At 42.6% G+C, this 19,898-nt stretch overlaps 2 protein-coding genes across 2 annotated transcripts; one reads left to right on the top strand and one right to left on the bottom strand.

The window, feature by feature from the left end:
• Nucleotides 1-168: 168 nt before the first annotated feature.
• On the bottom strand, nt 169-16,771 carry LOC131845616 (reticulon-4-interacting protein 1 homolog, mitochondrial). Its single transcript, XM_059194694.1, has 7 exons — nt 16,545-16,771; nt 14,442-14,653; nt 11,936-12,147; nt 10,546-10,773; nt 10,274-10,386; nt 8,870-9,128; nt 169-951 (listed from the first exon to the last, which is right to left on the bottom strand). The coding sequence occupies exons 2-7, from the start codon at nt 14,635-14,637 to the stop codon at nt 781-783; spliced, it is 1,179 nt and encodes a 392-aa protein (XP_059050677.1). The 5' UTR covers nt 14,638-14,653; nt 16,545-16,771; the 3' UTR covers nt 169-780.
• A 380-nt stretch (nt 16,772-17,151) lies between these two features.
• On the top strand, nt 17,152-19,890 carry LOC131845615 (tryptophan--tRNA ligase, mitochondrial). The gene is made up of 5 exons (XM_059194693.1): nt 17,152-17,370; nt 17,436-17,612; nt 17,884-18,274; nt 18,426-18,577; nt 18,959-19,890. The coding sequence occupies exons 1-5, from the start codon at nt 17,281-17,283 to the stop codon at nt 19,268-19,270; spliced, it is 1,122 nt and encodes a 373-aa protein (XP_059050676.1). The 5' UTR covers nt 17,152-17,280; the 3' UTR covers nt 19,271-19,890.
• The last annotated feature ends 8 nt before the right edge of the window (nt 19,891-19,898 follow it).

Genomic DNA, 19,898 nt, shown 5'->3' with positions numbered 1-19,898 from the left:
AATTCAAAAATTCAAAATATCTTTATTCATGTAGGTCTATTACAGACTCTTATGATATGTCAAATCTACCGTCAGTTCGGAATGATTTCGAGATGAGAAGAACTGACAAGAAACTCAGCTCGTATTTTTTTTTAATGTTGTACATATTTACAATAAATGTTATTTAAATAAATGTTATTCATAATTACATTTTAAAGAATTTTCTGTTATTACAAACTGCTAAAAGGCAAAGTTGACATACATAAATAGTTACTTGAGTAACAAAACAAATCAGTGATAGCTACAAAGGAGACCAGTCTCTACAAGTAGCATGAATATTTGCACTAAACTATATGTATACCTAGTAGGGTTGCCAACCGTACTCTAAAATACAGTATTGTATTCTAATCAAGTAGGCGTACTCTATAATCTATAATCTCTATAAACACTAATAGAGTATCCTGAAAAACACTTTTTTACACAATGTTTATTATACTAGTGCTAATACCAAAAACCATGAAAAATTGTTGTGCAACAAAAAGTACCTGTTTAATAATATAATATAAATGATACTCTTGTTTGTAAGTCTGTACTCTTTATTTACATTCTTTGAAATCAGATATACTCTTTTACTGCCAAAAGTTGGCAACCCTAGTCCTAGACGCTGTGTGACGTCGCTAGTTTTGTGTGTGTGAGGTCTGTGTGGTCTGCGTGTGCAGCTGCTGGGGTGCGGTGAAGTCAAGCAGCACTTTCCCGCGCGCCTCCCACCACGGGCCCAGTCCCAGACGCTGTGTGACGTCGCTAGTTGTGTGCGTGTGTGTGTGTGTGCGTGGGCGGCGTGGTCTGCGCGTGCGGCGGCGGGAGTGCGCTGAAGTCGAGCAGCAGCTTCCCGCGCGCGGAGCCGGCTGCGGCGCGCTGCAGCGCTGCGTGCGCCTCCCACCACGGGAACACGCGCTCCACGCACACCGAGAACTGAACACGCACCGTATACATTATTCAAGCTCACTACTAACCCGTCTGCGGAGCTACCTCACCCTCATATATAAGACCCAGGTTCAAAAGGAGCCTCTCGAGAGGTAAGCCCTTCATTTCCGTGCCCTTCACTAGGGGAAACAGGATTGTTAGTAATGTAGCCTGATGCCAGCCTGATGCCTGCAATGTAACATGTCAGGTTGACCTCCACACAGTTCCCCCTAGAATCCATCAAGACAAATCCCTGATGCATCGGGCATAGGCCAACTGACCTGACCTCATGTTCATCTTGTCATCCTCCACTGGTGCCCCGCCAGCGTAAACCGTTAGCGCAGGCGGGTGCACCATCACATTTACATCCATTAAAAAAATATGATTCACACGTTAAAGAGGAAAACCTATCGTTTAACTGACTCGGTTATCTAGAAATGACTAGTAAATGAAGTGACTCTCACTTCATTTCCCAGTAGTAAAGCAGATTTATTGCAAGCTTTCGGTCAGAGAATGAGATATGCGAGGACCAGCAAGCCTATCAGCCATGCCGGTATAGCAACGCATGTGGAATACTACATACAGGCGACATAATAACATACATATACATACAGGTACAGGATACATTCTTATTGACGACCCCGGAGATGATCGCGGGTTCGATTTCTCGCACGGTACAAACATTTGTATTCATAAGTGATTGTTTGTATCGGTCTGAGTGTTTTCTTTGTATATTATATATAAAAAAAACTGTGTTTATATCATTTGTCTACTACCCATAACAAGCTCTACTTAGCTTGGGACGAGGTGATGCTGTTTGAATTGTTCAGGGATACCATAATTATGTTATTATTATTACATTATAAATACATTATTATGTAGGCGACGGACAGTGGCCGAGGTAGGCTGTCAGCTCGCTTGCTATACCGTTTATTTAAAAACATTCCTAATCATTCAAATGATTAGAAATCCCCCCACGGAGGAGGTAGGTAGAGTCGTTATTTAGACTCTCCTTTGCCCCGACTTCTACTCTGAGAGCAAATATCCTAGAGTCACGAGGAATCACGACTAGCCTAGCCCTCTCCTGCTTAGTTCTAAAATGACTTTATAATATATTTTTCACTACTCAATGGATTTATACTATTTTGTTTAGTCCCGCTACAATTATCATGTGTGAGACCACAAATATTCGGTGTGGAAACTTGACTACCGTTACGACCTTCTCTGATGGCGATCAAATTTCGACCGTTATTGAGTCTACACCCATATTGCGACACGTGTTTCGCCTCTGAACGAGGCATCATTAGGTGTTGAATAGAGTTCGGATATAGCTTGTTGCCTAGTGTTGACTCTTCGGCGACCAAACCGCGACAAACTCAACTAGTTTTTTAGTTATACGTGTAATTAGTAAAAATCACGGGATCTTATCACGTTTTATACTTATTTGCTGAGTTCCCGATATTTCGGCAGTGTTTTAACCACCATGATCACGGGTAAACTGAAGATACAGCGGGTAGATGGTAAGTAAAATCTTTTTATGGGCACACGTATTCGTCTACCTTCACACGTCTTCGTTTGTAGCTACTACTGGAACTCACTCGATATTCATCTCGGCAAACTGTACTCACAGTATGTTCAAATACATTTAATACAATTTCTGATGGCGATTTTTGTTTTTGTTTATTTAAACCAATCACTGGATTCCAAGCATTAGCGAACCTATAACCGTCTTCCCGATTGAATTTTTTTGTTTTTTAGTATTTATATTTGTCAAATATACTACAGAGATTAAAAAACATCCCGAATTATTCCCAATGCGCTGTCTGTAATTTCTATCTTCTATTTTAAATCTCTTAATATCTAATATATTGAAATTAATTGATAATTATAAATGATGTTGAACCCGTTGACAAGACAATATTTTGACAATAAACTTGCATTGGAATTTCCACTCTAATCCAACCACCGACCCTTGTCATTTTAAGATAACCCCGGCTTCTACCCAGTGGAATATATATTTAATATGTTTGCAATGTTTCAATTACGGCATAATATAAATCTCAATTTAATTTTATAACACAACTGAGAAAACTGAGAAACTACAACTTTTCTCACATGAGATCGTCTCTCCGAATTCAATCGCATCCTGCAACATTCCGCCTTGAGGCGACACCTCACGCCTCATACGTTTGTCGAGTCGTTACCGACTTTAAGTTGCCTCTTCGATCGATCCCCCGTCCAATTCAAACGGGGATCGATATTACGACGGCCTGAGCCGAGGTTCGAACTCCTAGCGGTGCCCTCACATTAAAGTCGTATCGGTCAGGCGCGAGTAGACCTTCAGCCGCTCCATAAGTCCTTCCTTTGGGTTGGAGTGCCATCTGTACTCGCCCCCTACCGTCCGGTGAAGCTGTAAAGCCCAGCTGCGGCCAACAGCATTAGAGTAGTCAAAAAAAACCGACTTTAAATACTATGTATTTAAAGTAGGTTTTTTTTCTACCGAAAATTTCTCAACGATCACGGAGTCAGCCGTACGGCCGACTATTGTTGTCTGCTCGTCTCTCTTTTTACCGTACATGTTCTAATACAAGCAACATTTTGTGTTAATTCATTAATATTTATTAATTCCTTTTATTTTAAACCGACTCAAAAGAACCTACCTATCTACATCTCAATTAGTTTGTAATTTTTTTGTTTCATTTGTTCCTTTGCAATTCAGAGATGTCGTATTTCTTTTTTCCTCATAATAATAATTTATATATTTATGTCAACATAATAATTTATATAGCGATTAAGAAATAATATGATAATACGTATATTGGTTATGTGCATAAATATATCAATTTAAAAAGGCTGGACTTGTTCTATAGTCTCTGCTTTGTTGGTGTTGACTTCCGTCCCCAATAGCAGAGTACTTATTAATTTATCTAAAATTTTAACAAATAAATAAATAAACGGGCTTAAAAAAAAGTAATTCAATTGTGTTTCTTGCCAGTTCTTCTCAATTGGATCTACGAGTATATACTGAACTGGACGGTAGGGAAAAAGTTTGACTGTCATAAGCGGCTAAAATGTCCTACATGAATAGATGATTTTTTAATATGAATTTGAATAAAAAATTATGAAGAACTGATTTTTACGGTGGCTTTTTATAACCATTATTATCTAGATCGTATTGATTGATTGCAATGAATATTTTTCTCCCTCGTCGTCACTTCGACTGACGCACAAAAAAAATATTAATCAAAGTCGATGCAAATGTAAGAAAACAAAAATATACGTGTATACAGCACCACGACTGTTACATGTTTGTTTTTGTTCATCTACATAGTAACAATTGAACGATATGTTTAGTTGGATTGTATCGTGCTCTGATAATCTTCACATAAAATATAACCTTCCCCTTCTGTTTTCCTACAGTAGAAGCTTCTGAAAACAACGTTTTGATATTGACTGATTACAATAGGTTATTATTTAATATGATATGTCAGGTTATAAAGTTATCTGAAATATTGATAAATTCGGATACGGAGGTCATCCGCCGCGTGTTTGTGTGCATCACATCACCGACCGCGCGGCGCTGCTGCCTCTTTACCGCGGCGCGGCGCCTGAACGTGATCATCTCTCAACTACACGGTCCACACAAATTAACATCTCTCATGTAGATAATACGGTACGGTATCGTTCGCACTCGATCATTTCGTAAGCCCGTGAAGTTACAACCAAACAATATGATGCAATAGATCCAGTAAAAGTCGCTCATTTTGTCGAGTGCGGATTACATTGTCGTACTTTCAACACGCTGTTTATTCCGGACACTAATGCTGTTGGCCGCAGCTGGCCTTTACAGCTTCACCGGTCGATAGGGGGCGAGTGCAGATGGCACTTCAAGTGCGTGAAGGATTTATGGAGCGGCTGAAGGCCAACTCTCGCCTGACGGATACGACGTCAGTCTGAGGGCACCGCTAGGGGTACGAACCTCGGCTCAGACCGTCGTAATTTCGATCCCCGTTTGAATTAGACAGGGGATCGATCGTGGGAGAAGGGGGGGGGTTAATGCGCATAGTAAAAGTGGTGTAGTTTTATACTTATATATAATCATCATTAGGTGACGAGGCCGCCGTAATAGTTCACTGTGATAGTTCATGATTGTTTACTAATAACATCTCATAACAGTCGTAGGTATTATCGACTGTGTTACAAATATAGAAGTCGTCACATCTTATATCTATATATAAATAAATTAATTGCTTTTCGTTAGTCTCGCTAAAACACGAGAACGACTGAACCGATTTCGTTAATTATAGTCTTGAAATATTCGTGGACGTCCAGGGAAGGTTTAAATGGTGATAAAATATGAAGAAATTGCTTAGAAATTAATAAAAACAGCAATTTTAATTTCCCATACAAACTATTCGTACCTGTCGAACAGGGTTCGTTCAGCAATCTATAGCGTAGCTAAACTTAAAAAAAAAGACCTATTATAAGTCTAAGGCGGACCTAAGTTCGCGGGGTCAGCCGGTTACATTATAATTACGTGTAGGTGTACGTAAACCAGGGGCGTAGCTACTGTCATATTAATTATGCGGGGCTCCCGGGTGTCCCCAACGTGCGTAAGCAAAAATTAACTTCCCAAATTGTTTTTTCATTTCACAAATTACAATTGTTAATTGTTATTATCATATATTTCCACCACTCCACAATTGCTTTCAGTCATTCAAAGGTCGACTGGAAGAAATCCCTCATTTGGGATAAGTCCTTCATTGTACAACTTATTTTTTTAAGATCATTGTATCTTTAGTTAATTTAATTGTATTTACTGTACAATAAAGTGTTAGAAACAAACAAACAAAATTACAAAAAGTAATTTCTTTTTCACCGCATCGGCTGCAGCAATGATTTCATAAATCCATTTGCCGAAAAAAAGCCAAGTAGAGTGTATATTTTGACGACCTCGGTGGTCTAGCGGTCTAGCACACCGCTTTACGACCGATGGTCGCGGGTTCGATTCCTCGCAAGGCACAAACATTTGTATTCATGAGTATGATTGTTTGTATCGGTCTAGGTGTTTTCTATGTATAATATGTATGTATGTATTTACAAAAAAAAAACTAAATATATGTATCAGTTATCTAGTACCCATAACACAAGCTTTAGCTAGCTTAACTTGGGTCTAGATGGCGCTGTTGATCAAATATTTTTTTTCAGGACTTGATTAGTCATGAAAAAAAAATATGTATTGCTTGTAAAAATTTTGGAAAAAGTGACAGATAGATATAGTTAGATGATAAATAAATATTTCTTTTAATTTTATGCAATTTTTTTTCTTCTGTGAGAAATCTTTACCCTTCGTAAGGGTCTATAACATATTTTTATACGGGTCCTCGCCGAGGTACGCGACGCTTAACGTAAACGGTGGACGCGGGTGTTGTAACTGGCTAATCAAAAATATATTTTTTATTTTGAATTTATAGTTCTTTTATATTACACTACTACAGACAGCGACGGCGACTTTGTTTTATGCTATGTAATGACTAACTGAGCCCGCAAACGTTGTTTTGCCATATAAATTAAAATAGGAGCTGGTGATACAAGGGTAAAAAATTTGAGTTGTATGTATGTTTAATGCCATGTTATAAAAACAAAACAAAAATAAAAGTATGGTCCAAAAAATAAAAAAAAATGTTAGGGGTGAACAACTCTAGGGGTATGAAAAATAGATAGTAGCTGATTCTCAGACATACTAAATATGCATATAAAAATTCATAAAAATCGGTCAAGCCGTTTCAGAGGAGTATGGTAACTAACATTGTGACACGAGAATTTTATATATAAGACTAGGTTTTGCTTGCGGTTTTGCTCGCGTTAATTTATCCCCTTAGGGATGGAATTTATAAAAATCCTTTCTTAGGGGATGCCTACGTCATAGTAGCTTTATGCATACTAAGTCTCAGCCCGATCGGTTTATAATTGACAAAGTTTCATACAAACTTTCATCCCCAATTTTATACCCTTGGGGGTAGGATTAACCAAAACTCTTTCTTAGTGGATGCCTACGTCATAACATCTACCTGCATGCCAAATTTCAGCTCGATCCGTCCAGTGGTTTGGGCTGTGCGTTGATAGATCACTATGTCAGTCACCTCTGAGTTATATATATTTAGATAATGACTCTAGTTTTGATACTTCAATCTTATCTCAATACTTTGTGAATATATTTCTCCGTATATCTAGTCTTTTTCGTTTTACATATACACAAATAAAATAAAACTACAACAGCGTCCGGTCGTGGAGGTCACGTGTCGGCGGTGTGTCGTGCTGAGGTCGTCGGCGACCGCAGCATCACTCCGTGCACATCACGTTATCATCTGTTAATCAGAGATGTCGCCGCGTGATGGCAACCCCGGACGAGCACTCGCAGTGTAAAGAAAATGTACAGCGGTCGAGTGACGACGCACGCATTCTGCACTCGTTAGGTACACACTATGGGACATAGTTACCTATGTATATCTATCATACAAATAAAATTTGGAAAGTCTGTTTGTAACATTGAAATAACCATTCTTTATTACATGCATAGAATATAAATATGGTACATACGCCAAAATAAGATTTTTACAATTTTTGCCTGTCTGTTTGTTCCGGCAATCTCTGAAATGGCTGGACCGATTTTGACGGGACTTTTTTGGCAGGTAGTTGATGTAGTAAGGAGTAACTTGGCTTACTTTTATTTTAGAAAAAATTGATTTTTTTTTAGAAAAAGAAAGCTAAATTCCACGCGGACGAAGTCGCGTGTACAGCTAGTCAATAATGTACATGGTCTCAACCAACAACCTGGTATTATTACTCGCAACACGCGCCAAATGTTACTATACTACTCCCTAAGTAAGTGATCGACGTATCAATATCGACAAGAGTTTTTTTTAATTTGATTTGATGGCCTCAGTGGTTTAGCGTTTGCAGCAAACCGTCTTACATCCGTTGGTCACAGGTTCGATTTCTCGCACGGCACAAACATTTGTATCCTTGAGTATGATTGTATTGCTCTGGGTGTTTTTTAGGTATAATGTGTATATATTTACGAAACAAAAAAAAATTGTATCAGTTATCCAATGCCTATAACTCAAGCTTTAGCTAGCTTAACTACGGTCTAAATGGCGTTGTGTGAATTGTTTTGAGATTATTATTATTAACTTTATGTAAATATAGAGGGTTATTCCGCAGCATATGCAATGCATATTTTACTATTCGCAACTATACATAAAATGCAGTGTACGAGCTAGCATAGTTAAGCTAGCTAAAGCTTGAGTACATCCGGCTCGAAGGACCAATGATTGGGTTGTACCGAAACTATAAAGATTCTGATAGGTAAAACTGATAGAAACTTGATTAAAACTGTATATTGAAACTTAAAATATAACTGATTAATGATTGTAATGAGTACGCGCGGCGTCCTTGATGACCGAATGCGAACTGATTTTAATGAAATGTGAAATGTAAAATAAAATGTTAATGTTGTGAAATAATGTACGATGCTAGCCCGTACATGCAGATACGTTCTTTTCTACATTTACATACATATTTTTGACTAACTTAGTCGATTTGGAGGACGATTATTGATAAGAATACTATGCGAGGCAGAGCATCGACCTCTAGACGGGATTCTCCTGACGACGGCGGCGGAGAAGAGCACCGTCGCTCGTATGTCGGATCGGATGATGATGCCGACGTCAATTTGTAGGGCGAGGTGAACGATAGGAACATTATGCAGGGAGAGTGTCGGCTCGGTCGGGCACCGTGGGGTGGAGCACCGTCGCACAGACTTCGCGGGGATGCAGTGATACTGCCGTCTATTCGTAGGGCACGGTGATCTAACATTATGCGGGGTCAGCACCGACGCTCAGTCGGGCTCCGGGGGGTGTCTCACCTGTCCGCGCTCAGCGAGGCGTCGCAGCAGCTCGACGTCGTCGGGCGCGGGCGAGAAGAACGCCCACCGCACGTGTGCGGGCCCGGCGTTGTGTGCGGCGAGCTCTGCGGCGGCCCGCACCGCCCCGCACCACACCCCGCGCGCGTCCGTGCGGCGCAGCAGCGGGGACGACAGCGTCACGTAGCGGGCCGCGCGCCGCCCCCCCGCCGCGCCCGCCCCCGCGCCGCCCACGCCCGCGCAGTCCAGCGCCGCATAGTACCTACCGAACGACACGCACATTCACCACCCGCACTAATTCAATTAGAGATATCTTTATTCATGTACGTCCATTACAGACTCTTATGACATGTCAAATCTACCGTCGGTTCGAAGTCGATGTCGAGATGAGAAGAACTGACGAGAAACTCAGCTCGTATTCTTTTCAAGTAAATATCATACATGTTCACAGTAATACAGATACATTTAAATTCATGTTAGGGAAAATACTCTCTGCTACCAAAATGTTAGGGAAAGTACTATGTATATATATAGGGAAGCGTCTGTCACGTACCTGTATGGTTCTGCGGATTTCTTGGGCTTCAGGGTCTCGAAGATATCTTCGCTAGCTTTCCAGTTTCACAGTAGGTTTCACAGTAGGTTTAACACAGTTCTAATTTATTTTAATTCACAACACAAAAGCGCGCGCGCGTCAAGTCCGTTGTACGGTCAGTTCAGTACTAGGTAAGGGAGGCGAACAGAAACCGCGGGAACACAAACTAACGGGCTCTATATAATAATCTGTGCTTACGATGATACAGGGTAGATTTTGAACAATTCATATTTGGAAGAATACAGTGACCACCAGCATATGCTATTGCAAAAATCAAAAAATCTAAACAGTGTTCTCAACCTGAACCAACCATTCCCCACAAACAGCACCCATTCACAAGTTGTATGACTGTTTCAAGTTACTCCACTACGTCAATTATATTATTTACAACATAGGCTGTACCAATCACAGTTTCCCCCATTACAATATTTGAATTACAACATACACACAACCACCTCCACGTGGTAACGGTACTCATATTTTGATGAGTAGGATATGACAGTCAAGTTAAGGATGAATAGCAGGATTCTGCTAGAACGAGCAGAATGGTAGGACACGTTCATCGTTCAATTGAAACATTTTAAACCCGTCGGTTACATGAAGGGTGGTTTCTATATGGCCCCAGTTTAGCCTTTTAGCACATCGCTTTATTTCCGATGGTCGCGGGTTCGATTTCTTGCACTATTCAAACATTTAAATCAGATTCATTTGTTTAAATATGATTTTTTATATATAATAAAAATTTCTACAACAACTAAATAATTATTTCCAACTACAAATGAAAATAGACTACAAATCTAGAATAGAAGACTTACGGTCCGGCGTCTCGCACGTTGTGGTCGTAGTCGGCCGCGTGGCGGTCGAACGCGGCCACCGCGCCCAGCGACAACGCGGACTCGCACAGGTCACCCGAGCACCCCACCACCACCTGCACAGGGAACGCGAAGTCAACGGCATACCCTACACTGTCACGCTCTAATCATAAACTCCCGGAGCTTGTACAGTCACGGCTGGATCACATAGAGGCGATCGCCGATCTCTTCTTTTCGCCGACGAAAAGAAAAGCTCGCGGCGAGTGTTTGGGTACCTGTGCTCCCTCGTAGACCAGCAGCTGCAGCGCGGCGCGGCCCACGGCGCCCAGCCCCAGCAGCAGCACGCGGGGCGGGCCGCCCCCTCCCCCGCCCCCTGCCCCGCCCCCGCCCCGCGCCCCCCGCAGCCCCCGCAGCCCGCCCGCCCGCAGCGCCGCGCTCGCACTCAGCGCCGCAAACAGTGCGCCGCCCGCCTCCACGCCCAGCGACGATGGCGCCTCGCCCGCCTGCACACACACACACACACACACGCACGGTTCTAGTGGCTTGTATGGGAAGAATTAAACCACTAGTTTAGTCGTATTCGTGGACAATTTCATTCGGATTTAATTCACAACTTATGTGCGTAAAACTATGTCATTAGTATCCTATCCTAACAAGTGGTACAATACGAGTGCGCACCTTCTCGCACCGAGCTTATAAATATAAGCGACGCGACTGCGTCGCGCCTGCAGTTGGCGCATAGCTGTTTTGCACGAATAATGTTTGCTGCTACATGGTCATAAGCACACACCCGGCGGTCCTTTACCACCACGTACTCAACGGCACGACCTCCACACGCGCCGGCCGCGCCCCCCGCGCCCCCCACGTACCCAGCGGTCCTTCACCACCACGTAGTCGGCGTGGCAGCCGGCGCGGTGCGGGGGCACGACCCCCCACACGCGCCGGCCGCGCCCCCCGCGCCCCCCACGTTCCCAGCGGTCCTTCACCACCACGTAGTCGGCGTGGCAGCCGGCGCGGTGCGGGGGCACGACCCCCCACACGCGCCGGCCGCGCCCCCCACGTACCCAGCGGTCCTTCACCACCACGTAGTCGGCGTGGCAGCCGGCGCGGTGCGGGGGCACGACCCCCACACGCGCCGGCCGCGCCCCCCGCGCCCCCCACGTACTCAGCGGTCCTTCACCACCACGTAGTCGGCGTGGCAGCCGGCGCGGTGCGGGGGCACGACCCCCCACACGCGCCGGCCGCCGCGCCCCCCACGTACCCAGCGGTCCTTCACCACCACGTAGTCGGCGTGGCAGCCGGCGCGGTGCGGGGGCACGACCCCCACACGCGCCGGCCGCGCCCCCGCGCCCCCCACGTACCCAGCGGTCCTTCACCACCACGTAGTCGGCGTGGCAGCCGGCGCGGTGCGGGGGCACGACCCCCACACGCGCCGGCCGCGCCCCCCGCGCCCCCCACGTACCCAGCGGTCCTTCACCACCACGTAGTCGGCGTGGCAGCCGGCGCGGTGCGGGGGCACGACCCCCACACGCGCCGGCCGCGCCCCCCGCGCCCCCCACGTACCCAGCGGTCCTTCACCACCACGTAGTCGGCGTGGCAGCCGGCGCGGTGCGGGGGCACGACCCCCCACACGCGCCGGCCGCGCCCCCCGCGCCCCCCACGTACCCAGCGGTCCTTCACCACCACGTAGTCGGCGTGGCAGCCGGCGCGGTGCGGGGGCACGACCCCCCACACGCGCTGTCCGCGCCGCAGCCTGGCCCCCGCCCCCGCGCGCTCCACGTGCCCCACGAAGTCCCGGCCGGTCACCAGCGGGAACTCCACGCCGTCGCCGCCGTCCAGGGCCCGCAGGGTGTTCAGCACGCGCGCGCCGTAACCGCCTGCGAGACCGATTACGGTGTAACGGAGCGGCGCCGCACGTCGGGACGATTATGAAAAAAAAGATAATACATTTTTCTTTTCAAATATTGTTTAACTAATCAAGTAAATAAGCCAATCACTAAGGCTTCTGCCTACACGTGTAGGCACGTGTAGTACCTTTCCATCAGTTTATGTCTCCAATAACATAGATTTAAAACGCGTTACTAATGAGCCATGTATTATTTTATAAACTTAGTAATGTACAATTATTACACCAGTATACTCACTACCTATATACCAATAAATTATGTACCAATAAACAATAAATTATGTAGCGACACCTCATCACATCATATATAACACTACAATCATCAAATCAATCAAAAAATTATGGTTTCACTGCCGGCAAGTCTACTACTGATGCAGGTGTAGCGCTTATTACACATATATTCGAATCATGGGAAAACTCACAGGATGCTCTCGGCGTTTTTTGTGACTTGTCGAAGGCGTTTGATTGCGTAGATCATGAAACACTTTTGTACAAGCTCAAATATTATGGTATTAGAGATAATGACCTAAGTCTAATGAAAAGTTATCTAGAGGATAGGGTGCAAACTGTAGATATTGATGGTGTAAAGTCTAAGGGAACTAATATAAAAATGGGCGTTCCTCAAGGTTCAATATTAGGCCCATTTCTCTTTTTAATTTATATAAATGACCTTCCCTACATGGTAGAGAAAGTTGCAGATATAGTGTTATTTGCGGATGATACTTCGTTAGTGTTTAAAATTGGTCGCCAATGTAATCAATTAGACGATGTAAATTATGCTATCTCTGCTATACTAAATTGGTTCACATGTAATAATCTATTATTGAACTCCAACAAAACTAAGTGCATTAAATTCACGCTGCCTAATGTAAAACAAGTAAATACGCAGCTATTGCTTAATGATGAAATAGTAAATTTTGTTAATGATACAGTTTTTTTAGGAATAACAGTGGACTCGAAGTTACAATGGGGGCCCCATATTTCAAAATTAGCCAGTAGACTTAGTTCTGCTGCTTATGCAATTAGAAGGATAAGGCAATTAACAGACGTGGCGACGGCAAAACTTGTATATTTTAGTTATTTCCATAGCATTATGTCATATGGCATACTGCTATGGGGTAAAGCTGCCGATATAAATACTATATTTATTTTACAAAAGAGAGCCATACGTTCTATTTATGGTATGGGTTCTAGAGAGTCATTACGTCAATGCTTTAAACAATCAAATATCCTCACCGTTGCCTCACAGTACATTTATGAAAATATTATGTATACAAGGAAAAACTTAGATAGTTTCAAGAAACTTAAAGACTGTACAAGTAGAAACTTACGCAATAAAAATAAGCTAATTTTACCTAAATGCCGTCTACACAAAGTTAGTAATTCATTTTATGGTAATTGCGTAAGATTCTATAATAAACTGCCAGAGTCTACGCTAAATCTTACAGAGAGGCAATTCAAATCTTATATTAAACAAATGTTATGTAAAAAAGCCTATTATAAGATATATGAATTTATAGATGATAGCAATATATAGCAAGAATAAGTTTATTTGCGGACAACGTTATAATTTTAATTTTCATACTGCTTTCTATATTTGATATATGATAGCGTAGCGGCTTTTGTATTGATTGCCGCATGCATCCTTATGTAAAGTGCGAATACTGTAACTACCATATAGTAATTTTTGTAGCTGTGACGTGGTCGTGTGGAATGAGTAGTCATGCTCACTAAAATGTCCAGACATGTGGCGGCGTGGTGGGCCGGGTCAATGGGCTCCCTAAAATATGGTCGAGCGCAGTGATGGCTGGCTCATCCGTCATACTCGTGAACGAGTGCTGCTTGTAGGGACTGGTCTGCTCTTATCACTACGACTGATTTAATCTTATTGCATGATTATATTTGACCCAAAAAATTAGTGCTTGTTGGTAGTTTGTATTCACACGTTTCGACTTGTAAATGTAAACTTACAAGGATTATTTAAAAGAGCAACACACAAGTTTCTTGCTCGTTCTTCTTGTGATGAGACAGCTTTCCGAACGAGTGGTAGATAAAAAACAAATTGTTATGACTATTCAAAAGTGCTTAAATTAAGTTTATTTGAATAAATGATTTTCTATTCTATTCTATTCTATTCTATTCTACAATGATGGGGTGATAACCACCGCGCTACAGGCTCATTACTCTCATTCGAAAATGTTGTATACAATTTTTTTTATTAATGGTATTTGAACAGTCCTACAGGCCGCGCGTCGCCGTACGCACCGATCATGGCGACGTCGAGCGGGTTGAGGGAGGCGGCGTGTACTCGCACGAGCAGCTCGTCGGGCGCGCGCAGCGGCGGCACGCGCGCCGCCTCCAGCCGCAGCCCATGCGGCGCGCCGTATGCGTGCAGCCGCCACGCCGCCATGCGGCCCGCGCCCCGCACGCACCGGGCCGCCGCCGCCGCGCACTCCTCCATGCCTCCACTCTGAAAACTATAACGTTTGTGGAACATTCACTACATACAAAATACAGTCATTACTACTACATTCCCTTATATTAAAAAAAAATTTAGGGGTGGACTACCCCTAATATTTAGGGGGATGAAAAATAGATGTTGGACAATTCGCAGACCTACTCAATACGCTCACAAAATTTCATGAGAATCGGTCAAGCCGTTTCGGAGGAGTATGGGAATGAAAACTGTGACACGAGAATTTTATATACTTTTAAGTTCGTTTTTAATATCTATATTGCTTTATAGAGAATAGACCACTTAAACTTGTATGCCTTTGATGTAACTATACTTATATTATGATAATTATTCATTGTGCATATGCCAATAATAATTATATAATCTTGCCCTATCATATATCTCGTCCCAATTCAAGTAGGACTCATACCATGGAGAGTACACATCTCTTGTAAACATATACATCCAAATACATACACACATGTGTTCTGAGTCGTTGAGTAACCGACTCAAAGACCCAGGACAGATGTGCCTGGCGAAGAAAGACTAGGAAAGTCGACCCCAAACGATATAGCAAATGGCTAGGCAGAGAGAGAGAGAAATACATTCAGCGCAATGTACATGAATGCAACTTTGTATGATAGGGAGCAACCACTGCTTATAATTAAATAGTTTTGTTATTTTTTTTTTATATTTAAATACATTTTTCCACAGACATATTCGTCCGTGCCTTTTTTAATTTACTTTAATATTATAATATTTATTTAATTTCCATTTTTGTACAACTCCAGCCGAGATGTTACAATTTGCCTAACAGTGACACCGAGGCAGACCTTATCCGTCTGGCCCAGAACCACCGCTGGCCGGCCGGGTGAGTTGACAACATGCAGTGTCACCCATCTTTATTTGGAGGATTAGATTTATCAATATGCATATACAATTATATAAATCTTACACTACTACTTATTTCACAGTTTTCATTACATTGTGCAATGTAAGAATTCATAATGTAACAATACACATTATGAATTCTTACACTGCATATACAATTATATGAAATCTTATTTTAACACTATTTTCAAAGTTCACTATTTGTTATAGTCCAGGTTTTGTTTAATTATTGATTGTTTAATTTCACAGTTCACTTTTTGTCGTAATTCGGCAATTTTTTTTTTTTCCCTTATCACTTCCCTTTCCCTTTTTTTTTTTTTTTTCTTTTTTTTCTTTTCTTTTTTTTTTATACTTTTACGTTTGGTTATTATTGAGTAAGACATCATTGTGGCCATATCCAACTTCCATGTTTCTACCATACCCACCGTTCACTTCCAAACATGAGTCAAGTTGATACTGTATATACAATAATAGTAAAGTATGTTGTCACATGTGCAATATGCATCTTAGATAGTCTTTATCCTGTGAGTACGGGATCACAAAGGACTCACTCATCATAGTAACTGTCACCTGCAACTGTATCTAATGAAGTTCTATTTCACATTAAATGCCAATAATTAGATTTATTAATGCTTTATAGTTAATTAATAGAATATGATTGATGGATTTGAATTATATGTTTTTTAAGAGTGATAATGGAATGGTGCACCCTTCTACTTCTACTACACTACACTAACGGCTGGCGGCTATCCACTTTTAAATTCAAACTTGAAGTCACCTGACTTCATTCTATTTTTATCATAATTGTTTCCAGCGGGAACCGCTTGGTGGTCAATCTAACGTAGTACATTGCTAACAATGAAGTTAATAGTCCATATTACTAACAAGCCCCTTCCATCTGGTTAATATATGTTGATAGGTTTGGATAACGATAAAAATCAGTCAGCTTGAACGAGAGAGCAGTTTCTTCAGCAGATGACGGAATCCTAAATTTAGGTTTGATATACTCAAACGATACAGACCTTATCTCTGATTAGTTTGGTTTGTTATCGGCGTTTCTATTACCGGAGGGTTAGTAATAAAAATGATTTCTTATACAATATTTAAGTGTTTGTAGGTCAAATTCACGGCCTTTTAAATCTATGGTACTGTACTCAGTATAGTACAGTACCTAGCACGGTGACCTAGGGGTCACAACGATATCGAACTATTTATATAATTCAATTTAGAAAATTTTGAAAGTTTCATTTAAAATTTCTGTACTTAAGACTGTCAAAGAATTCGATAGTATTTGACATGACAATCTTGACTTGTCAATAATAATTATTTTGACTAATTTCAAAGTGTCAATGTGCCAAAAATGGTGAACTTTAGTAATAGTGGTTTGAAGAGAGTTAAATAGTTTGTTAATTATACAATAAACAGTATTGCTCTAATTGTTGTTCAGACATTACGGTTCAAGGTTTAAAACAAACTTGTTTGAATGATTACGGAATAAGGTTCGTTCTTTTCTTTACTCGGTCGTTTTTATTGTAGTGATTATTTGCTCTTCTTGTTGGACACTCCTTGCTCTGTGATTTGACACAACGAATACGTATCGTTCGACTTCGGACATTTGAGTGACACAAGTTTGACAATGTCAAATGTACATATAAGTTACATTTGATTTTGATTATATCGTATTAAATAACCTTAGACCATCATTATGTATGAATTATTAGGAAATATTAAATAAAGTTATTGGAAGTTATCATTGCAATGGAATTTATTAGACGAAGTATAGTTAATTTGAGACGGTATCCACGTCGTTTTCATTACTGTGGACTTGGGCACAATTACTGCACCAAGGTGTGTGTTTAAAAATATTGAATTTAAAATCGAAGAACTTCACATAAATTATTATGTGATTTCAGAAAAGTGAAGCAGAAAGCGAAGAGTGGCCTCGCCGCGTGATAACAGGATTGCAGCCTACGGGGGCGCTACATGTTGGCAATTATTTTGGCGCTCTGCGACGATGCGTACAGTTGCAGGATGCCGGCGAAGACCTCATGATCTTCATAGCTGACCTACATTCCCTTACAACGCATCATGTAAGTTTACTGCGTTTGTTTAGAACTTACTAAAAAGGTAAACAAAGAGGTCACTAACCAGGCAATAGTGTAGTGATGACGAAAAGTAACTCATCTGTGCGGGTGTCTATCTAACTATCCATTTAGGCACCAATATAGTGTCACAGGTGTCATATGACAATGTGATGTCATAGTGCTGGTGGTGCAGGTGGGCTGTCAGATTGTTCGCTATTAAAAGTTCATAAAAATAAAATGTGTATGATATGGTCAATAAGAGTGGGGCGCGGTCCAGAACCCACAGGCGCTGCGGGATAACTCCCTGGAGCTGGCGGCGCTGGTGCTGGCGGCGGGCGTGGACCCGGAGCGCAGCGTGGTGTTCACGCAGTCGGCGGTGCCGCGGCACGCGGAGCTGTGCTGGCTGCTGGCGTGCCTCGCCACGCAGGCTCGGCTCGCGCACCTGCCGCAGTACAAGGAGAAGGCCGCCGCGCTCAAGGAGGTCCCGCTGGGGCTGCTGCTGTACCCGGTGCTGCAGGCGGCCGACGTGCTCGTGTACGGCGCCACGCACGTGGCCGTGGGCGCCGATCAGGCGCAACATCTTCAGGTGGCGGCGCAGCTCGTACGCACGTTCCGTCACCGCTATGGCTGCCAGCCTTTCCCCACGCCGCGCGCGCTACTGCCTGGTGGTAACTCATCAGCCCGATCAAATACTACATCATTATTATAAGCTGATAAGAATCTAGTAGACCTATTATTTAAAATATAAATAATTTACATTTATTTGAGGGTCTAACATACTATAATATGATCATTAATCAACTCTATTATTTTATTCAGATGACGGCAGTGACCGTTTACGCAGTCTTCGAGACCCTTCAAAAAAGATGTCTAAATCGGATCCAGATCCTAAATCTCGGATACTGCTGACCGACTCTGACGATGTTATCGCTCTTAAGATCAGAAAAGCTGTTACAGATTTTACACCCCAGGTGAGTCCTAATATAAGTGATTTATCAATCATCACACAATTGTACATAATAAAAAATTTCAGTTTTTTTGTCATGTCACCAATTTGTTGTGACAACAGATGTTTTTAATTTGAAATTTATATTAAATGTCACCGTATTAATCCTCACAGTTTTATTGATTTTTAACATTTTTTAGTGACACATCAGTGTCGTAGGTTTGAAGTTCGGGTTTGTAATCTTCTACTGGGAACCATTAAAAATAAAATACACTGGTTTTTTACTTTAATATTTATTTATTATCGAAATCATTAACGGTGCTATCGAATCTTAAATCTAATAGTCGGCCGACGCAGATATATTTACCTCGTCGCCGAACACGAACGACGGATGTTAACCGTGCAGGTGACGTACGACCCGGAGCGGCGGCCGGGCGTGGCGAGCCTGGTGGCGCTGCACTGCCTGGCGGGCGGGCTGTCGGCCGAGGAGGCGGTGGAGGCGGCGGGCGGGCTCACCACCGCGCAGTACAAGCGGCTGGTGGCGCGCGCGCTGGCCGCCGAGCTGGCGCCGCTGCGGGCGCGCGCCGAGTCGCTGCGCGCGAAGCCCCGCCTGGTGCGGCACGTGCTGCGGGCCGGCGCGGCACGTGCGCGGCGCCGCGCCGACCACGTGTACGCGCGCGTGGCCGCCGCCGTCGGCCTGCTGCCGCCCGCTCGCTAGTCGCAGCAGTGCATCTCGCACACCATACAGACGCTCGCATGTCACGTACTATAAGTGTTTATATTTTACGACCACTAGGATAGTCTCAATGAAACTAGGATTAAACGAAATCGATACAACTATAATTAAAATAGGCACAATTATGCAGGGACTATTATCTCTATTCCTAATTACGCTCGCTTTCGATATCGGCGTTATCGCGATCGCGCATTTACATTATGTGTATAGTTAATATATTTTTTCTTTGCGTCCCACCTGGAGTAGTGATTCTGAGCTATGAATACATTAGCATCTATCTGAACCGACTACATCACGACCGATATATATATATATATAAACGTCAAGAACTGGCCGGAATAAAATGAAATAACATACAAACCCTGCTCCATTTACTAGGCCATTTTCAGTTAGCCATGAATGATTTTGTAAATATAAAAATTCATTCAATGCATATTGTTAGTTTCTTTACTATTGTACATATATAATAAAACAAAGCAAATGTTGAATTATGAAATAGAAAAGTTGTGAATAAATTCTATTGATAGTTAATGTGGAATATCATTTAAACATATGTATATGAATAGTTATCTATCTTTTTATAATTTTTATTTAATGGGACAAATGTAAA

Source organism: Achroia grisella, unplaced genomic scaffold, assembly GCF_030625045.1.
Source record: "Achroia grisella isolate CSIRO2021 unplaced genomic scaffold, CSIRO_AGI_Agris_v1 utg478, whole genome shotgun sequence".
NCBI classification, from domain to species: domain Eukaryota; kingdom Metazoa; phylum Arthropoda; class Insecta; order Lepidoptera; family Pyralidae; genus Achroia; species Achroia grisella.
This window is presented reverse-complemented; position numbering and strand designations above follow the sequence as displayed.